We start from the raw sequence: 16,881 nt of genomic DNA, 5'->3' as shown, positions 1-16,881 counted from the left end.
ATAAGTAGGGTGAAGTCACACAGGAAATGACTAGGAAATCAAGATGGGAACACGGATCTCTTCGGCTCTCCTCCTCCCCTGGTTTTACTTCCCCTAAGTGCTCACCACCAGCAGCTGCCTAGAAGAGCTACAACAATCGTTCTATCCCTGACCAGAGAGGGATATCTTAGTTGTCTGCAAACTAAGACATTTCATGGAAAAGAAAATTATCTTGAAAATCCTATTTCCTAAAGAATTTTCAAGAAACGATGATGGGCCAGAGGGGTAGGGGAGGTGGGCTGCTATCATGATTTCTCCTTCAGTCTCTGGATTTCAATTCAGTCCACTAAGGGCATGTTGAGTATGGTTGTGAGTGTACTTGTAAGTTACTCAGTGTTAGGGACACAGAAGTAAACAAGAGCAGTCATTGCCTAATGAAGTCTCAGGTTAGAGTGGAGGACAATATAGTCACTCAGATTAAGATGAAATAAATAAAGGACTTACAAAAGCACAGAGTGGCATGAGAGTAAGGAAGGAAAAAGAGCATACATCTAGTTTTGGGAAACAGAAGGCCATGGAAGGAATTGGGGAAATCTTGCAAGAGGTGACATGTGGAATGGGCTATAAAGAATGAGTGATTTTTCTACGGGCACAGATAGGGAGAGTTTTTTTAGCAGATGGAAACAGTATGATTAAAGGCATGGAAACTGGAATAGGAAGGGCCTGTCTGAAGAACAGCAAGAGGTCCAATTTAGACAAAACACCAAATGCTTGCTGGAGAGAAACGGGGAATGAAATGGAAGGCTGGCTTGGGTTAGACCATGGAAAGCAAGGCTGCCAAGCTTAGGAGCTTAGGGCTAGATGTCCAGGACTGGGGCTCACCTCCAAAGAGAATAGCTGACATCCCTGAGAGAAAACCAGAGAACTGAGAAGATGGGAACATTAGGTGTGCTTATGTTAAAGGGGGCTTGAGCAGTCCGAGAATCTATGAGAGAGGTCAGACTGTAGAAGAAGGAGGACATCTTATTAAATTGAAATTCCTGGAGGCAGGGTCCAGGCCCACTTCAGTTTTGTGACTCAGCACTTAACCCATGAATGAACCTCAATAACAGATGCTGATCCCATGAGGGAACAGAGTGAAGTGGGCTCTATCCAGGCAGTCACGAGAGCACAGGTGATCAAGAAGGAGGGAGTGTAAATGGATTCAATGCTGCAGAGCTGTCAAGAAGAATGAAGTTTGAGAAGGGACTGATAAATTAGGCAGTGAGCTGTCCAGTCACTAGTGGTCACTAGGGGAGCAGATTTCAAATTTGTTGCTTTGAATATAGAGGCTGGGTTGTAAAGAGTTAAGGAGGAAGAGGTGGCGGGAAGGAGGAAGGCTGAATAGCATGTAGTAACAACTTTAATGAATTTGGCACCTCTACTTTGAGTGTTAAATATTCTTTTTGAAGTTAGTGATAGAATATAATTGAACTGGGTCAAATAGATATAATTAAGCTGGGTTAAAACACAATACAAAATTAGACACATCTGTCCTTAGGTTTTCCTGTTGCATAGATCTGATTTAAATTCTCATCTGACCTTTACAATGCATTCTATAAACTTGGTATTCACATTTCTCCACAACCACTTAACATCTTCTTTATTGTTGTTTTTTATCCCTCTACTTCTTTTTGTTCTCTCTCTACTTCCTTGCCATGTCTCCATGTCCAAGTCTTTGAAGTCTGGGAGACAGGGAGGAATTAAAGATTGATGCAGCAAACTAATCTTTCATGAGTGATGACTTCAGTTTACAAGAATAAGTATGTCTGAAGTTCTACTCAAGATTGTGCAATCAGACCCACCATTATGGCGCCCAACATGGACAGCAGGCATTAACCTTTCAATGAAGTAGTTTCAGTAATTCTAAGGCTGAAATGATCGTTAGAAACATCTGGTGAACCTTCTTTTTATATGGTTACCTGAGACTCACCGAAAAATTCAGTGTCAGTTGTTTAGTCCCAAGAATCCATTTTTCCCACATTTCCAGGTGCTTCTGATGATAAGCTGCTTTGTGAACCATCTTTAATTCATGCATCCAGGTGAGGATACATAGTTAGTGTTTACAACAGGAGAGTTAACCCATGCAACTTTTGGAGCTCCAAGATCCAAAGCTTGGAGTGGAAGATCTCCAAGTTAGGTAGAGGTTCAAGTAAATTAAAATCTATGCATTCTCACTTCACATAAACTATTTTATTTTCAATCAGCAAATAACTTGATCTATCAAAGATTTCTTTGGGATCGAGTGGACATTTCTCCAAAGAAAATAAACAAATGGCCAATAAGCACATGAAAAGATGTTCACTATCATTAGTCATGAAGGAAATGCAAATCAAAATGACAATGAGATCGAGTTTCACACCCACTAGGATTGTTCTAATCAAAAAGAGAGATAATAAGTGTTAGTGGGGATGTGAAAAAAAAAAACAGGATTATCATACACCACTGGTAGGACTGTAAAATTGTACATCTGCTTTGGAAAACAGTCTGAAAATTCTTCAAAAGGTTAAACATAAAGCTACCATATGACCCAGCTATTCCACTCCTAGATATATATGCAAGAAAAATGAAAATATATGTCCACACGAGAAATTGCACATTAATGTTCATAGCAGGATTATTTATAATAGCTGAAAAGTGAGAACAGCCCAAATGCCCATCAGCTGATGAATGTGCAAATAAAATGTTGTGTCAATTCACTGCAATATTACTGATCAATTTAAAAAATGAAGTACTGATAGGTGATATGACATGGATGAACCTTGAAATCATTGTGCTAAGTGAAAGATGCTAGTTACAAAGACCACACACTGTTGATTTCATCTGTATGAAATGTCTAGAATAGGCAAATTTGTCAAGACAGAAAGGTTAGTTGTCTAGACCTGGAGGTGGGGAGAGGGTTGGAGAGAAATGAGGAGTGGCTGCTAATGGGTACAACATCTTTTTGGGGTGTTAATGAAAATGTTCTAAAACTGATTGTAATGATGGTTGAACAACACTAAGAATATATTTTAAACCGTTTATGCACTTTAAATGGGTGAATCATATGGCACATGAATTAAATCTCAACAAAGTCGTAAAATTGTTTTTTAAAAAGGATTCCTTTGGAAGATCCAATTCTTTTCTTCTGGTTAATGCTGACATTATTCCATCTTCACAGAATATGTTATTTCTTCTTTTCCTGATAACTCCACTTTTTAAATTTTATTTTCATTAGGACATAATTTACATACACTAAGATGCACTGGATCTAAAATAAACATAAAAATTAAAATAATAATAAACATGTTTATACATACAAAAAAAACCCTGTGAAAACAGCTTTCCAAATGAGATGTGCTATTTTACATTCCTACCAACAACTAAGCAACTCCAAGTGTTCTACACTTCTCTGACTTTTGGTATTGTCAGTCTTTTTCCTGTTAGCTGTTCTAGCAGTGGTGGGGTAGTATCTCATGGTGTTTTTAATTTGCATTTCCATAATAACTGACAGTGTTGCACTCTTTTACATGTACTTATTGTATAGTTGCTTATCTGTTTAAGCAAATTTCTTGTCATGTCTTTTGCCTAGTTTTAGTTAGGTTGTTTGTCTTCGTATTGGTAAATTGTAGGAGTTCTTTATTGTAGTTTGGATACATGTGTTTTGTGAGATATGTCTTGCAAATATTTTTACCTAGTAGGCTTACCTACTTATTTTCTTAATGATATCTTTTCATGAATGGAAGTTTCAAGTTTTGATGAAGTACAGTTTATAATTTTTAAATTTTATGCTAAGCACTTTCTGTATTCTAAGAAATTATGACGTATACCAAGGTCACAAAGATATTTTGCTTTGTCTTCTTCTGAAAGCTGTATTGTTTTAAGCTTTACGCTTAGATCAGTGACTGATCTTGAACTAATTTTTGTATATGTTGTGAAAAAGGTATTAGGTTTCTTATTTTTTCATAGTCTATAATATTGTAGTAGCACAGGTGGATTGCTTTAATGTCCATTTCATAAATGTGCTAATTGTAGTATGTGTGATACGGGCTACTTCAGGATTCTCTGTTTTCTCTGATTGATCTACCTTCTCACCAATTAATACCAAATATAACAAATAATAGGTCTTAGAGTCAATAAAGAGTAAGTCTTTTAACTCTTTTGCAAGATTGTTTTGGCTATTCTAACTCCTTTACTTTTCTAAATAAATTTTCTAATTAGTCATCAGTTTCTACAATAAAAAATTCTACTGGGATATTGATTATAATTGCATCAAATCTATGGAACAATTAGGGGAGAATTGCCATCTGCATAATATTGATTTTCCTATCTATGAATATGGAACATCTTTCCTTTTATTTATATATCGTTTAATTTTACTCACTAATGTTTTACAGTTTTTAATATAGAAGTGCTGCACATCTTTTGTCAAATACACCCCTAAGCATTTTATATTTTGACTATACCAGCCTTTGTATGGTTAGTGTTTAACATGGCATATATTTTCCCATTCTTTTGCTTTCATCCTGTTTATGTCTTTATCATTATAGTGTGTTTCTTGTAAACAACATATAGCTGGTCCTAGCTTTTTCATCCAGGCTGATAATATCTGCCTTTAGGCTGAGCACAGTGGCTCATACCACCATACCTTTGGGAGGCTGAGGCTGGCAGATTGCAAATTAACACCTTTTCACTTTGTGCTTTTGTTATATATGTTGCTTCTATATGTGCCATAAACTTCTCATTGCAATGTGGTTTTTTTTAATTTAAACTGTCAATTATCATTTAAGAGTGTATGTGTGCGTGTGTGTGTGTGCACGTGCATGCATGTCATTTTAATAAGGCTTTCATATTTACTTGCATAATTATTTACTTGTTCTGGTGTTCTTCATTCCTTCTCACATAACAAGGTCTCTCTGGTGTCATTTTCCCAAGTCTAAAAAACTTATTTTAATGTTTCTTTTAGTTCAAGTCTATTGGAAACAAATTCTTTGAGTTTTTATCTGTCTAGATATATTGCCATTTAATTTTCATTTTTAAATGATACTTACGTAGAGTTCTAGATCCACAGGTTTGGGGGATTTTGGAGTTGCAGTTATTGTTTGCTTTGTTTTTCTTAAAACACTTGAAAGAAATGATTCCATTGTCTTCTGACTTTCATTGTTTCTGATGAGAAGCCATTTTTATCATTGCTCCCCTAAATGTAATATGCTTTTCTCTGGCTGCTGTTAATCATTTATCTTTATTTTTGTTTTGTAGTAGTTTGACTTTGATGTGCCTGTGTATGTTTGCTTTGTCATTATCCTGTTTATGGTTCTCTAGTTTTCTGGATCTATGAATTAATACCTGTCATTAATTTTGAACATTCTTGCTTATTATCTTTTCAAATGTCTTTTTCTCTGTTGTTTTCTTTTTCTTCTGGGACACCAATTATATAAGTAAGGTAATTTGACATTGCTTCACAGATCTCAGATACTCTGTTCTATTTTTTAAATTCTTTTTTTCTTTGTATACAGTTTGTATAATTTTTATTGGTGTGTCTTCAAGTTTACTGATACTTTCTACTAATGATAAACTTATCAAGGAGCTTATCATTAGTAGAAACCATCTAATATGGAATTCTTCATTTTTAGCATTTCTGTTTTCAATGGCAAAAACAGCAATTACTCTTGCACCACCTAATAAATAGTTTCAAAGGGTTTTCTGAAATTTTCCATTTTTACACATACATTATTCAACATTATACATTCTTTAACATATTTTTATAGTTATTTTAGGATCCTAATCTATACATTTCAACCTCTGGGCTATCTCTAGACTGTATTATTGAATTGTTACTTTTTTGGTGGTATTTTCTTGCTTTGTGTTTGGTAATTTTTTCCTTTGCTTTTTTTTAACAAATGTCAAGCAGCAGAACAGTGATGACTGATGTGAATAATATGTGCACTCAGAAAATCACATGCCTTTTCTTCTGTCAGTCCACTAGTGTGGTTGAGTCCATCCAATCTGGATCTGGGCTACACTATTGCTTGTTATACCTGGTTCACTGTAAATTTCAGATATTGGAGGGAAGGATCAAAGCAAGTCCTTTACCAGAGCTGGGGATCTGAAGAGTTTGTCTCAGTTTTCCTGTCGCATCTTCAGCCTTCAGAAGGCCCTCTAGTGCACCTGCTTCTCAGGATGGCTTTTCTCAACCTCCTCGGCCTCACCAGGCAGACAGTTGTTCTTTACTTACTGGGGACTGCCTGGTGGCTTTCTCTTCATTTTTCTGCTCTGTCTGCCACAGCAGGCCTGGCATGCTGGGCCCTAGAGGGCACCTTCCCAATGCTCCTCCCCTCCCGTGGTCATGCTTCACCCTTAGGTAAGACTGAGAGTGCAGGAGCATTTCTCTTGTGTATCTTCCCCTAACCCAGAGGGTTTCTTTTTTAAAATCTTTTTTCCTTTCTTATTCTCAACTTCTTTTGTTAGCACTTGGTGAAGGTTCATGGAAGAGACTCTGCAGGTTGACATAGACTGTCCTTCTGCCTGGAGCTCCCAGGGACTCTCAGCTTTCATGACACTTCACACTCTTCCTTTTACAGTGTGTGAAAATGTCAGCTATTTTCTTGTTACCTGCATTTATGGCAGCTTTCTCCTCTTACCATTTCTCTGTAAAACTTGAAATCACCTGTGGTCTCATATCTCCCAGGAAAGTCTTGTCACCTTATGGATTATAATTCATTAAGGACTTTTGCAACCTCCACTTTCTTATAGTTGAAAATAACAAGGATTTGCAGAGAATCTAACTTGTTCTCTTGTTAGGGTGAGAGCAATATTCTTTGTAAATTTTGCCTTTTTTTAAAAAAAATGTGAAAATGTGTTACATATTTATATCTAAATGTGTTACAGATATATATCTAAATCGACATTATTTTGTATCATCTAATATATAGTATGTATAGATATTTCTCTGATTTTCTCAAATGGCATTTAATAGGTTTTTTTACTGTAATCAGAACTGAAATGAATTCACACAATATATTGGATTATGTTTCTTTTCTTTTTTATCATGGTAAGAAGACCTACCATGAGATCTACCCTCTGATCAGATTTTAAGTGTATAATACAGTATTTTTAACTATAGGCAAGTTGTTGTAGCATAGATCTCTACAACTTATTTGTCTTGCATAATGGAAACTTTATACCCGTTGATTAGCAACTCTCATTTTCCCTTCCCCATGCCCAGGAAACTACCATTCCACTCTCTGTTTCTATGAATTTGACTCCTTGAAATACCTCATGTAAGTGGAATCATGCAGTTTGTGTTCTGCTGTTAACTTGTTTATTTTGCTTAGCATAATATCCTCAAGGTTCATTCATGTTGTTGCATATGGCAAGATTTTCTTCTTTTTTTAAGACTGAATAATATTCCATTGTATGTATAGTCTACATTTCCTTTATCTGTTTATTGTAAATGGAAACAACTCAATACTTTTGGTTCAATTTTTCACATTATCATAAAAGGGGTATTCTATGTGCTAAGCTTCTGCTAGTTGTGGTGTGAACAGCTGCAAGTTTACACTCTACTGGAGGAGGCAGACATGATGCCCAACATCAATAATGCAATATTGGTAGATGCTGTAGCAGGGACACGAGCTGTGTCCCAGGATTCACAGGAGAGAATAACTAATTTGATCTGAGATAAGATAGAAGAGACAGTTGCAGAACGACAAGTCTGGGAAGATTTCCAAGAAAGGGTGAAATAATAGCTTCAGTGATGCCATATTTTACATCTTCCTTTCTGAGAGACTTTTTTAACTTCCACTTAGGTTGTTCCTGAAAAAAGTCTCTACATTCAATGCCCTTTAGCTCTCACTGCATGATGACTTTTATTATACTGTTTTACTAAATTATTACTGATAGTTTGTACTTTCACTTTAGGATGTCAGTCTTATTTTATCAATTACTTCATCCCCCTCATCACCTGTCACCGTGGCAGGCATATAACAAGTACCCAATAAATGCTTTCTGAATCTCATGATCCTGTCCTTACCCTCCTAAGGTCCTTGAGGACACGAACTTTATTGTTGGATCCATATCTCCCAAAAGTATCTGGCATCATTGGCACTTAATAGTTAATTAGTCCATTTTCACACTGCTGATAAAGTCATACCTGAGACTGGGCAATTTACAAAAGAGAAAGGTTTAATGGACTAATGACTTACAGTTCCATTTGGCTAGGGAGGCCTCACAATTATGACAGATGGCAAGGAGGAGCAAGTCATGTCTCTTACATGGATGGCAGCAGGCAAAGAGAGAGAGCTTGTGCAGGGGAACTGCTCTTTATAAAACCATCAGATCATGTGAGACTTATTCACTATCACAAGAACAGCTTAGGAAAGACTTACCCCCATGATTTAATTACCTCCCACTAGGTCCCTCCCACAACATGTGGGAATTCAAGATGATATTTGGGTGGGGATACAGCCAAATCATATCATTCTACCTCTGGTCCTTCCCAAATCTCATGTCCTCACATTTCAAAACCAATCATGCCTTCCCAACAGTCCCCCAAAGTCTTAACTCATTTCAGCATTAACTCAAAAGTCCAAAGACCAAAGTCTCATCTTGGACAAGGCAAGTCCCTTCCACCTATGAACTTGTAAAATCAAAAGCAAGTTAGTTACTTCCTAGACACAATGGGGGTACAGGCATTGGGTAAATACAGCCATTCCAAATGGGAGAAATTGGCCAAAACAGAGGGGCTACAACATGATCTCTTTTGGCTCCATGTCTCACATCCAGGTCACACTGATGCAAGAGGTGGGCTTCCATGGCCTGCCTTTGGCTTTGCAGGGTATAGCACCCTTCCTGGCTACTTTCACAGGCTGCTGTTGAGTGTCTGTGGGTTTTCCAGGCACACAGTGTAAGCTCTTGGTGGATCTGCCATTCTCGGGTCTGGAGGATGGTGGCCCTCTTCTCACAGCTTCACTAGGCAGCACCCCAGTGGGGACTCTGTGTGGGGGTGCCCATCCCACATTTCCCTGCTGCACTGCCCTAGCGGAGATTCTACATGAGTGCCCCACCCCTGCAGCAAATTTCTGCCTGGACATCCAGGCATTTTCATACATCCTCTGAAATCTAAGTGGGAGATTCCTAAACCTCAGTTTTTGATTTCTGTGTACCTGCAGACTCAGCACCACATGTGAGGCACCATGGCTTGGGACTTGCACCCTCTGAAGCCACAGTCTGAGCTGTACCTTGGTCCCTTTTAGTCACAGCTAGAGCAGCTTGGATGCAAGAAACCAAGTCCCTAGACTGCACACAGCAGAGGGACTATGGGCCTGGCCCACAAAACCATTTTTTCCTCCTAGGCTTCCAGGCCTGTGATTGGGAAGTTCTCTGACATGCCCTGGAGACTTTTTCCCTATTGTTGTCTTGGCGATTAACATTTGGCTCGTAGTTACTTACACTTATTTCTGCAGCCCACTTGAATTTCTCCTCAGACAATGGGATTTTCTTTTCTATCACGTTGTCAGGGTGCACATTTTCCAAACTTTTATGCTCTGTTTTCCATTTTAAACTGAATGTCTTTAACAGCTCCCAAGTCGCATCTTGAATGCTTTGCTGCTTAGAAATTTCCTCCACCAGGTACCCTAAATCATCTCTCTCAAGTTCAAAGTTCCACAAATCTCTGGGGTAAGGGCAAAATGCTGCCAGCCTTTTTGCTAAAACATAACAAGAGTCACCTTTGTTCCAGTTCCCAAGTTTTTCATCTCCACCTGAGACCACCTCAGCCTGGATTTCATTGTCCCTATCATTGTCAGCATTTTGGTCAAAGCTATTCGACAAGTCTCTAGGGAATTCTAAACTTTTTCCACATTTTCCTGTCTTCTGAGTCCTCCAGACTGTTCCAACCTCTGTCTGTTATCCAGTTCCAAAGTTCCTTCCACATTTTCAGGTATCTTTTCAGCCGTGCTCCACTGTACTGGTACCGATTTACCGTATTTGTCTGTTTTCACGAGCTACTGATAAAGACATACCTGAGGTTGGACAATTTACAAAATAAGGAGGTTTAATGGACTTACAGTTCCACATGGCTAGAGAGGCCTCACAATTATGGCAGAAGGCAAAGAGGAGCAAGTCACTTCTTACGTGGATGGCAGCAGACAAAGAGAGGGAGCTTGTGCAGGGGAACTCCTCTTTATAAAACCATCAGATCTCATGAGACTTATTCATTATCACAAGAACAGCATGGGAAAGACTTGCTCTCATGATTCAATTACCTCCCACTGGGTCCCTCCCACAACACGTGGGAAATCAAGATGAGATTTGGGTGGGGACACAACCAAACCATATCATAGGTGCTTGATAAATATGCTTCATTGATTTTCCTATTATCTCATAATATTCTACTCTCTGTTTTCAATTCTGGATTTTATCTTTCTCTCATACCTTGGCTAGGTACTACTTTGGAAATATAGAATATTTGATCAGTGTGTTAGAATTAATTGCAGGGAGAAGTCATCTGTTAGTGCCAAGAATCAGTCATCCAGTGGTTAATCACCAACTGTCTGAGACACTGTCAGGGATCAAGACTGGGTAGTTTTCTTCGGCAAATGTATGTTTGTCTCCTTACTGGTGTGCACATCCCTGAGGGGAGAATTTAGATGGCATTTTATGCTTATATTATTCTGTGTCTTATTCAGTGTCCAGCCTAGGGCTGAGCATGAAATGTAAGCTGAGGAACACTGACTTTGATTGATAGTTACCAATGAAGAAACTATATGCAGAACATCTCTTGCATTCCTCAGGCAGAAACAGCAGCAGTGGGGTGTGGATTCTTAGTGTGGCAGGGGTCCTGGAGGGATGAGATATAGCACATAAATATAGGGACATTAGAAGAACATGATCTCTTGTTCAAGAAGCATATAATTTTATTAAGGTGATAAGATATGGAAGAGACATACTGGTAGTAGGGAAGAAGTCTGTAACAGAGCAGAGAGCAAGGGATCTGCTAGCCAGAAGTACAGGTTCTAGATTGGACTAAAGAAATGTTTCTTAGAAGATAGTGGCTGAAAAAAATGGTTTTCTTGCAAGACAAACTCACATTAATTAACATAATAGGAATGCCAAGATCAGTAATGGATGTGGTGGGGGCTGGGGTGTAAAGAAAGAAATTCTGAAGTCTTCAAATCATTGTACTCTTAAAAATGCCCTGACTATGTTGACCTATTTGGAATATAGACTCCTACTCTTTAAAACAAGGGTGTTGAGTCAAATCAACCTATTATCTGGGATTGTTGCTGTTGTTGCTAACTCAGACCACTCCCTGCCACTATTGATTTCTTCTTTCATCAGTTCTTCTCTGCTACCCTCCCATCTGCTAAGCTGTTCAGAGGAGGCTTGATAATCTTAGAAGTGGGGAAATGTCAGAAAATATCAGATGTCTTTTGTCTAGTATCCTCACTTTACAAAAGGAAACAAACAAAAAGAGAACATACCTGAGAAGCAGTTTATTGATGGCAACACAAAGATTCTGTGACCAACAAAAAAAAAAAAATCTTCAATTTTTGGCACTTTAGCTTCTTCTTCTTCTTTTTTTTTTTTTTTTTTTTTTTTTTTGACGGAGTCTCGCTCTGTCGCCCAGGCTGCAGTGCAGTGATCTGGGCTCACTGCAAGCTCCGCCTCCCAGGTTCACACCATTCTCCTGCCTCAGCCTCCCGAGTAGCTGGGACTACAGGCATCCGCCATCACGCCTGGCTAATTTTTTGTATTTTTAGTAGAGACGGGGTTTCACCATGTTAACCAAGATGGTCTCAATCTCCTGACCTCGTGATCCGCCCACCTCAGCCTCCCAAAGTGCTCGGCCTCCCAAAGTACTCAGCCTCCCAAAGTACTCGGCCTCCCAAAGTGATTTACAGGCGTGAGCCACCGTGCCTGGCCAGCACTTTTGCTTTTTAAGTACTTTAAATCTATTCCATCATCTTCATTATGACCCTGCAGGTAGGGAGGAAACAGGCTATTCTTAGCTTCCCTCTCTTTTAGCAAGAGTGAATCTGGGCCCAGGGAGATTACTTGACTTACCCTGAGGTCTAATATTGAGTAGCAGTGAAACCTGGTCTCAAAAGCGCCATCCTTGGACTGCTGCCACCACAGTGTCCCACTGCATGTGAAGGAAATAGACAGCCTGCAGGAACTTTGACCCTCATACTCTTTTCAGTCCTACTGTGGTTGTTCCATAGGAAAGGGCTTTGGGCCCTAGTGTAAGATGACTAATGTCCTCTAAGAATAAATATGTCAGACCTGTCACACTTATATTTTCCGGCAGACTTTTGCAATTTTATGCTGTTTTCATAAGCAGTTAGTATTCTGCTATAAATCACTTCATTTTACATCCTCAAATATTAATAACAGATAATTATTTATGCTTCTTAGTTTCTCCTGAAGGGGAGAGAGATTGGAGGAGAGAGAAAGTGGGTGGGAAAGAAGGGCAGAATTTAATTTACTGCTTTGGTGAATCCATTGTGCTGTACTTTTTTACAGTGTTTATACAACAGTCATGGGACACAGAGATAGCTATATATCCTATTGATGAAATGCCAGGGCATCTTTCTAAACCAAAGACATCTCTATGTAAATGGTGTTTTCTACTCACATTATCTTAGGTTAATTTGATTCTCTGTCAAATTGTCCATACAGTCCTAAATAGGTTATTAGGAAAATGTGTATATGTTCCTGGTGCATTTGGAGACAGCAGTAAGTCCTTGGCCGATTTATAAAAATTAGAACACATGGATTTAATAGCGCTTCTCCAGTGCAAGCCCTGCTGTTGTGCCCTGTGGCAGGTTCAACAAAGACCTTCCCAACAAACAAAGCACATAGCCATCTTCTTCTCCATTAGCATCAAGGAGTGCCATGCATTGGTTTAAATAAATATCACTGTTCTCCACAATGAAATCTTCCACCATGCCTCAGGTGACAGCAAAGTATTGACAGCTAATATTCACCATCACTAACAAATTAAGCCCCTGCAAAAAGACGAATCCTGTTTAACTATCTTAATGTATAAGGTACTTACGCTATTGTAAATTCTAGACACTTGGAATTCAGTGAGTTCTTGACATCAAATGTGTATGTGTGTAAGGTCGCAGGGTACATGATACATTTTCATACTCTCCACAGTAGCGAGTCCAGAACAGGACTTTAAATCATCCCCCCCGCCCCCCCGCCACCCAGATAATGTCCTGGATACACTTGTTCCAGGGCTCCTAGAAGTATTGGTTTCTGAAATTGCCTGTGTAAATCACAGATTTTTAACAGCTTTATTGTTAGACAGGAGTAACCCCAGCTTTATGTAACCATTCTCCTCAATTTCAGTGAAATAATTGGCAATGGTTAGAAGTTTAGAATGTGGTTCTTAGAAGGAACATTACCAAAGAAAACACTGGCTGCAACTAGAGATAAGGACCCCTTTTCACCAATAACATTGTTGGTGTGTGTGTGGTGAGGAGTGTTTGTACCTTTCTTTGACTAAAGGTCAGTCTTTGTGTTAAAAATAGAAAAGCCAAGCTCACAGTTCAGAGTTCCTGTTCACTCAGCAGATGCTTTAAGGGGTTGCTGATAGCTTAAATTTAGTAACCTTTTCAATCACTAATTCTTAGGGTTCCTTTCAAGATGTCTTTCTATGACATCTGAAAACACAATAAATTTTAAAAACGTGTTCACCACTTGAATCTGAATATGGAGAAGGCCAAGTGCAGACTCCAAAGCCTCTCAAAGGGATTCTCCAGATGGCAAAATGATAACAGTTTTCAGATTAAAAAAGTAAACATAAGTGCAGTTTTTCACTGTGTCAGACTCAACAAATACCCTATTAGTGTGTTAACCACACTGATGAGACATTCAGGCCATAGATCAATAATGGATGATTTGAGAACATAGATGTTAATGAAAGAGTGGATGGCCAATTTGACTGTAGGTAAATACCTACATCTTAACGGTAACCAGGAGAGATGTAACCATACAAGAGCCATTTGACTGCAGTGAGCTATGATGATACCACTGCATTCCAGCCTGGAAAGAGCCAGACCCTGTCATTAAAAAAAATAAAATAAAGTCATTTTGGGAGTAGAGACAGAGGACAGGATCTAAACGTAATAGGACCTTTACTTACTACACTGCTTTCAAGTACCCAGCATTCTATCCCACCTTACCAATTTCTTCATGTATTCATTGATTCATGACACGTTTATTGCCTGTCTCCAATGGCCTTCTCAAAAGATCTCAGAATTCAAAGACAAGCAGAAAAAAAAATCACAAAACAGTGTGAGTAGTATATTTAAATTATTTGTTCAACTGTTCAGCAAATTTTTCTTGAACATCTACTATGTGCTAGGCCCTGTGCCAGACCCTAGAAATATAATGTCAAGTGAAACAAATATGACCAGAGTCCTACAGTCTAATGGATAAGATTTTCATTGATTAGTTCTGACTGTATGATCAGTTAGCTGGGGGATGAAAATAGAATGAATCATGGACTTCCATAGGGATTTAGACCAATGTCACATGTCACTGTGGACCACACAGTTCTTTTCCCATTTGAAAAGAGAGACAGACAGACAGATAGAAAGACAGACTGACAGACTAGAGCTTCTCCCAGTTGTCACTCTCTTCCTTGGAAGCTGACACCACTTGTGATTTGAATCCCCTGAGAATCTTACAGCACTCTGGCCCGTAAGGCAGGAACTGTGCTGCCCATCTATAGGTGGAAGAGGTGACTTCAGTTTCATGACAGGAAAGAAGGAAGAAATTGGGCATCCAATAAAACCAACAAATTTTGGATGAAAATGAGGCAACATATTTCTAAGCCTGGATGAAAGACGGAAATTATGGAGTGGCTTTCTCCTACTGCATCCCACCACTGCTAAACCACATGAGAAATATTTCTAATAGGGACCAGGAAATCTGCCAAAAGAAACAGTTTCTTAGAGAGGGAGGCTGAGGACTGAGGTTCCTGTCTTATAGATCACCTCAGCTGCCAGGAGAGAATTACTGTAGGATGGAAGGTATTTGTTTACCACAGCCCCTGAAGTCCGCCTCCTCTGGGAGAGAAGTGGTACCAGCCCCCTGGTTACTCATGCAACTCTGTGGTCATATAAATGTCAATGTTGATTTGTTGAAAGGACCCCTTCACCTGGGATGGAGAGCGCAGTTTGTCTGTCTCTAGTGCCAGTACCTTTTTCAGGCCACCCTATCAGAAACAGTCTTATTTTTGAAACAGTTAAGAAAGGCCTCTATTTTTAAAGACTGACTTGAAATCTTTCTTTTTTTTCTGTTTAAGTAATCATCAACAGGATTTTTTAAAAAAAATTTCCAGCTGTCCTCTCTGGCTCACTTAGTTTTAATGCTGTTTTGTCTAAAACTTATCAAGTGGTGACTTGCTAGGGTGGAGCCAGGTGGCAGTTGAGATTAGAAGGCTTTCTGTTCTGGCCTCAGAGCACCTTCTTCTTTCCCAGACCATTCTATAATTACATTCAAATAGTCTTAGCCCTGAGAATCTTGGTCACAGACTATCTTGCTTTTCTTCTTCTCCAAATAAATACATGTCTAGGAAACTGTCTTTGTTTAGCTTTTGATTTTTCAAAAGGAGAAAGGATTTGAATAGTCAGTGTTTTATTTTTATTTGTTTTCTAGGATCATTGCTTTGCATTTTTCCTTATGTTTTCTTCCCTGACACTTTTCTTATCAGAAACTGCCAGCCTGACCCCGGAATTCTATTCTACCAAAACACTTTCTCCAGTTATGGGCTTCCTAACTTGCGGATTTTTTGGTTTCTGTTTAAAACACTTGCTTCACTTTGAGAAAAGTTTGAGAAAGCAGAAAAAGGTAAAATACAAAGTGATTAATATTGTGAGTAACATCGTATCTGAGAAAACTTACCAGATGTTTTTGGGAAACACTGATAGGCCATAAAAACCTAAAAAAGTTCAGGTTGAATACCCCTTATCCAAAAATGCTTAGGACCAGAAGTGTTTCAGACGTGGGTTTTTTGTTTCAGATTTTGAAACAAAATTGCATTATACTTATCAGTTGAGCATCCCAAATCCAAAAAGCCGAAATGCAAAATATTCCAGTGAGACTTTTCTTTGTGTACCATGTGGGCATTTAAAAACATTTCAGATGGTGGAGCAGTTCAGATTTTTGGATATAGGAAGCTCAACCTGTAATAAATGTCTTTTTCCCTCACTGTCTCCGGTAGATTCTGTTTCCTTACCTAGCAGATTTGTTTGTTTGTTTGTTTTTGTTTCTTAGCCTCGCTTTCTCCAGCTGCCACGCCTTTTTCCAAGCCATACTCTCTTCATGAATATACTCCATTTCACCTTCCATTGCCCCAGCTCAAGTCCTATCCCTTACGTGTAACTGTTTCCACTCTTCCCAGACCACATTCATCTTCTCTTTCTCTGAGTCCTGATGCACATACATTCTAGTACCTCCTTACTTCCCAGTTGAAATGGTCTTATCCTTTGAATGTATAGTTTGCAAGGTTTGTGAATAACCTATGAGGACCTATGATCTTTTCTTCAAAGAGAATTGCCATGGCACTGATGATTCTCACTCTTCATTTCTTAGGAAACTCTACCAGCTTCTTAGGTCTTAGGCAGGACCCAGTGAGTCAACTAGTCTAAAAGTCTCCATGGGCTCCAGTCATGGAGAGTTTAGGTAACTGAATCAGCAGCAGCCACCCTGCCTCAATTCCTCCTCTTACCTCGGCATTTGCAAACATCAAGTCAGCATAGCCAGTGCCCCACTTCGCCATCACTTACCTTGTGGATTCTGTCTTTTTTTTTTTTTTTTTTTTTTTTTGAAATGGAGTCTCGCTCTGTTGCCAGGCTGGAGTGCATT

General features: G+C 38.9%; 1 protein-coding gene across 4 annotated transcripts in view; it reads left to right on the top strand.

The window, feature by feature from the left end:
• Positions 1-16,881, top strand: part of FAM49A (family with sequence similarity 49 member A) — a 112,692-nt gene that overhangs the window by 78,656 nt on the left and 17,155 nt on the right. The window contains exon 1 of one of the 4 annotated variants that reach the window (XM_030920763.1): positions 1,647-2,060. The exons of the other annotated variants lie outside the window; for them this stretch is intronic. Coding sequence (XP_030776623.1) covers positions 2,051-2,060 — 10 coding nt within the window. The 5' untranslated portion in view covers positions 1,647-2,050. Of the gene's footprint in view, positions 1-1,646; positions 2,061-16,881 lie in introns of those variants that run through there. 4 annotated transcript variants of the gene reach the window in all.

The sequence above is a fragment of the Rhinopithecus roxellana genome, chromosome 17 (genome assembly GCF_007565055.1).
Source record: "Rhinopithecus roxellana isolate Shanxi Qingling chromosome 17, ASM756505v1, whole genome shotgun sequence".
Classification (NCBI taxonomy): Eukaryota; Metazoa; Chordata; class Mammalia; order Primates; family Cercopithecidae; genus Rhinopithecus; species Rhinopithecus roxellana.
The sequence above is the reverse complement of the archived record's forward strand: the minus strand, read 5'-3'. Positions and strand labels throughout refer to the sequence as shown.